This window comes from Sinocyclocheilus rhinocerous, unplaced genomic scaffold (assembly GCF_001515625.1).
Source record: "Sinocyclocheilus rhinocerous isolate Xijiao unplaced genomic scaffold, SAMN03320098_v1.1 scaffold897, whole genome shotgun sequence".
Classification (NCBI taxonomy): Eukaryota; Metazoa; Chordata; class Actinopteri; order Cypriniformes; family Cyprinidae; genus Sinocyclocheilus; species Sinocyclocheilus rhinocerous.
The window spans coordinates 499,563-503,704 of record NW_015649224.1 but is presented as its reverse complement, the minus strand read 5'-3'; the positions used below and the strand labels follow the sequence as shown (position 1 = coordinate 503,704).

Below are 4,142 nucleotides of genomic sequence, written 5' to 3'. Positions count from 1 at the left end.
TCTATAGTATTAAGCCTCAAATGTCAACTATACATCGGATTGGTTTCTTTAAATTATAAAAAAAAGTAAAAATATGAATGGTATTATAATGTTATACTAAAACTAAAATTAAAATAATGGGAAAAACCCTTAAGATAACATGTAGAAAGAAAAAAAACGCATCTTAAGCGTGCGGAATAACATAAGTGGACTTTGAACGATTAACTGTCGCTTTGAACGATTACGTAATTGTGGCATGCATAATTGTAATCGCGATTAGAAATTCGATTAATTGTGCAGCCCTACATTTGATCAAAATTCTAATATTTTATTTAAAATGCCCATTAATGTACTTTGAGTAAAATGTTTTCTAGTATCATTTAAAGCAGGACATTCTAATAAAATGTTTTACAGTCAAGGGAGACTTTACATGGGTTATTACTACTTATTTCTATTTTCAAAGTAAAACCAGCAGCTAGATCTTTTATTTATTACTGGATTCACTTCATATAGTTTGTTATGGATATATTAATTCCAGTCCATTTGCCATTTTTAAAAAATACATAACTCTGTATGGTTTTAACATCAGATGTTGGTATTTGATATCCTGTCATTTCCAACTGTAGTGCTTTAGCAGCTTTATCTGCCTGTTCATTTCTTAATTGCAAATGTGGAGGTGTAAATGTGTATTTTCACCTCCTCAGATAGGCGGTTATCCACAGCTCCCAGCAGTGAGTGCAATGCACCTAAAATACATTAGAGGGACTGTTGATGACTTAACAGGCAAAACAAATACAGTGATGCTTTTCTGTGCTAATGCTTTGATTGCATTTAACTCACCCAGGTTATACAGGACACAAGCCTGTTCATAATTAATATCCTCATGTGTGATATTCCTCCCTGAAAAGGCATCAGTCCTGCAAGCAGGAAAGTTATAATGACATGACCACCAAACATCTTGCATATCAACGGTAGCAAGTATGGTCTCAAATCAAAATGAGCACCGAGTGCAACATTTTACCATGTCACACCCACTGCAGCCTCCTGGCCGGTTGCCATGGGGACACGACTCTGCAGAAAGTGCAGCTGACCACAGTATTTTCTAAGAGTGTTGCAGCCCTCAAAATCCCTCGGGATGTTTACCACACTCTGAGAATGAGAGAGATTTTCAATGCAATATTCATCAACCGTATAAAATTGCTTGCTAACTGCAACGATATGCCAGTGTGCAATTACATTTCCCACAATTCCACTGATGAGACCACTAACCGACCTGTCTAAGTTGCTCCAGCTTCTTCATCGCCTCGATGTAGTTCTCTGGGTTCTCACCATAGTTTATTTGAATGTACTGGGACAAAAGAGAGGAAAAAGCATGCTGTCATCTTTTTCTTACCATCATATACAATATAAAACATCACCATCAGAGAACATCCTAGTGTTGGCTCAATGCAAATGTGTAAAAATAAAGCTAGCAAATGTGAGGGAGGTCATTTGGTTTTCAAATGACCAGCTTACACAAGCCATATGCTTACAAGCACAAAGACCATGAGAAAATATCCATTTCATAACATAATAACTGCTGTTAAAGGGATCTATCATCAGTAATATAACCCTTGAAAACATTTGTTAAAAATGGCAGCTCCATCAAAAGATGGCAATACAGATCTGAGTCATTCCTGTTATACAGTGCATATACTGAGATTACATCTTAAATCATATTAAATACTTTATGAACACATAAAACGGAGTTATTGCGCAATATTCCAGACGTTTCTTTATTGTTCACTTTAAACAAAATGTTTTCTTGAGAATACCATCTTAAATGGTAATCATTTTATAGCTTTTTAAATCTCTTTCCATCCTGTTAACTTTTTGTAAATATATATATATATATAAAATACCCATACTTCTGTGTACGAGTACAGAAACGCTTCCTTAAATCACAACACAGACATTTTAGCAATTTTAAAAGTTGCACTGCTCAAAATGTGGTACATAACAGGACGAGTCCTCTCTGGAGCGGATCACTGATCACTGCTGTGTAACGGGCTGGATTAATGGGCCGCGGAGCGTCTCACCTGTCTGACAGTGGGACCGAACTGAAACTCTCCCGCTTCCTTCAGCTCCAGCCAAATCATCGGCATCCTGGGAACGGCCTCCATTTTGCCACCACGAAGTACTATTTCAACTAAACACAAGTTTTCGGTGGTTTCATACAATCTGTGTTTTAGTTCTCTAAAAAGACGAAGGTAATTAGGTATCGATTTGATCAGAAAACTTGACGTCCCGATCCGCCTCACGCTCCCATCTTTGACTCTTCTTCACAACAAATACGTCACCGGAAGTGCGTCACCATACATAAGCGATGTAGATTAACTTTATTACCTTGTTTGTCTCCAAATATGTTGATAACACTTACTCATTTTGTGGAAAATACTCAAACTGTTCCAAAAAAAAAAAAAAAATTTAAATAATAACTAAAACATTAAAAGATTGATTTGGGATCTTCAGAAATTACCCAGTCCTTCAGTCTCAAAGAAATAAATTGTAAAATCTTAAATAAATCTTAATCTTTAAAAAGTAAACTCTTTAATCTTTTAATATCGCTTAAATAAAAATAGAACAGGTGACATGATTTCATAATATACTTAGGTAAACGAGTGTATTATACTAGTGCTCATTCATATTGTCCTGCAATTCGTGTACATTGAATTGACGCATTAAGTGTTTTTTATTTCTCAGAAATGTGTAATTTTATTAAAGTTTATTATTGTTTTACCCTCGTGTTGCATCTTTATCTGTCAATTGTTTTTCTCATTTGAATATAGGTTCTCTTTTTCTTTTTCTTTTTATTTCATTACTTTCTTTTTTATGCTATTGCTATTTATTTTTATTCTTTCTGGTTTATACTTTACTGTATATTCTATATTTTTTATGTTATTTTGTATTGTCCTAGTAAGTTATGTTCGTTCCCCTTCTACCCTGTCATTCTCGTGAGGAGCAAACAAAGTAAGAATTTAATTGTACTAGTAGCTACATATGACAATAAAGCTCTTGAATCTTTACCCATTTTCATGCTGATTTGTATCCACTAGGTGGCAACAGTGCATCAGTTTTCGTCAGTGTTTTGATTAGGCTTAATTATAATCAGCCATAACAGCGATTTATGAAGTTAAGAACATTCTCACAATGAAAACAAAACGACAAATATAACATTTGGAATGTCTGTGTGTAATATTTTGTGTGCTGTTGATACTCTCCCTAATATCGATCCTTTTATAAAAAACTGGTAGAAGGATATTTAAAAATGTTAGTTTAAAAATGCGAAATGTGTCAAATTTGAAAGGTACACTATAGAAAATGTTCTCTTCCTTTCCTCTATAGGTCTCTAACATGTTTTCTCATTAGCATTATGTTAGTCTCTTCTGTAGATAAACAGTCTGATCAGACAGCAGATAATGATGGCGATGAAACAACATGACAAGCTCCATAGATCAAGATACAGGTACATAAGGCAGTACACAGGGAAAGGCCATAGGGAATCATGACTCTCTCTCTCTCACACACACACACACTTTTAATAGCTTCCTTACACATGGCTGGTCCCGGACGTTTGTTGCTCAGATCTTTTGTCCTATGTCTTTCCCATTCCAGCTGCCGAGAGACTTATTTTCAGAGCAGAGAAATGTCACCTGTGAGTATGTGTGTGAGTGTACCATATATAGGCTTGGGTGACAGATGGTTTATATAGCAGATACAGGGCACATGGGGGCTTTACTGTTAGTCTCAATGGTTAGTTTATAAAAGAAGAAGAGCTTCATAAACATATATTACAAATTGTATTTCATTTTGTACATTTAATGCACTCTTTATTTTCTATTTGCTAGTGGAATATTTGGAGCTTGCAGTAATTGTTGACATGCTAAAGAACTGATTTTCTTTGAAGTTTACTGATGCTTGGACCTGAAAATGAAGCGTGTAGCAAGATCTGTTTGGAGAACGACATGTCTCACTCTTCAAGTCCTTGTTTCCCCAGAGGTGTCTAGAGCACTGGCACTCTGTATTGATTGTTTAACATCCCACAGTCTTTCCTGAGTGCGAGGCCTCCTTTCCTCCCTCTTCTGCAGGGTGGGGTGCTAATCTGCCTGCATGGGGTGGCCATG

General features: G+C 35.8%; 1 protein-coding gene across 2 annotated transcripts in view; it reads right to left on the bottom strand.

The window, feature by feature from the left end:
* LOC107710342 (tyrosine-protein phosphatase non-receptor type 23-like) overlaps positions 1-2,307 on the bottom strand; it is a 9,313-nt gene extending 7,006 nt beyond the window's left edge. Inside the window, exons 1-5 of one of the 2 annotated variants that reach the window (XM_016515092.1) lie at positions 2,058-2,307; positions 1,253-1,327; positions 1,001-1,128; positions 820-896; positions 676-725 (exon numbers count right to left, since the gene is read on the bottom strand). In XM_016515092.1, the coding sequence (XP_016370578.1) occupies positions 676-725; positions 820-896; positions 1,001-1,128; positions 1,253-1,327; positions 2,058-2,141 (414 nt within the window). In that variant the 5' untranslated portion in view covers positions 2,142-2,307. Of the gene's footprint in view, positions 1-675; positions 727-819; positions 897-1,000; positions 1,129-1,252; positions 1,328-2,057 lie in introns of those variants that run through there. The other variant, XM_016515093.1, reaches the window with a different exon arrangement.
* Positions 2,308-4,142: the final 1,835 nt, after the last annotated feature.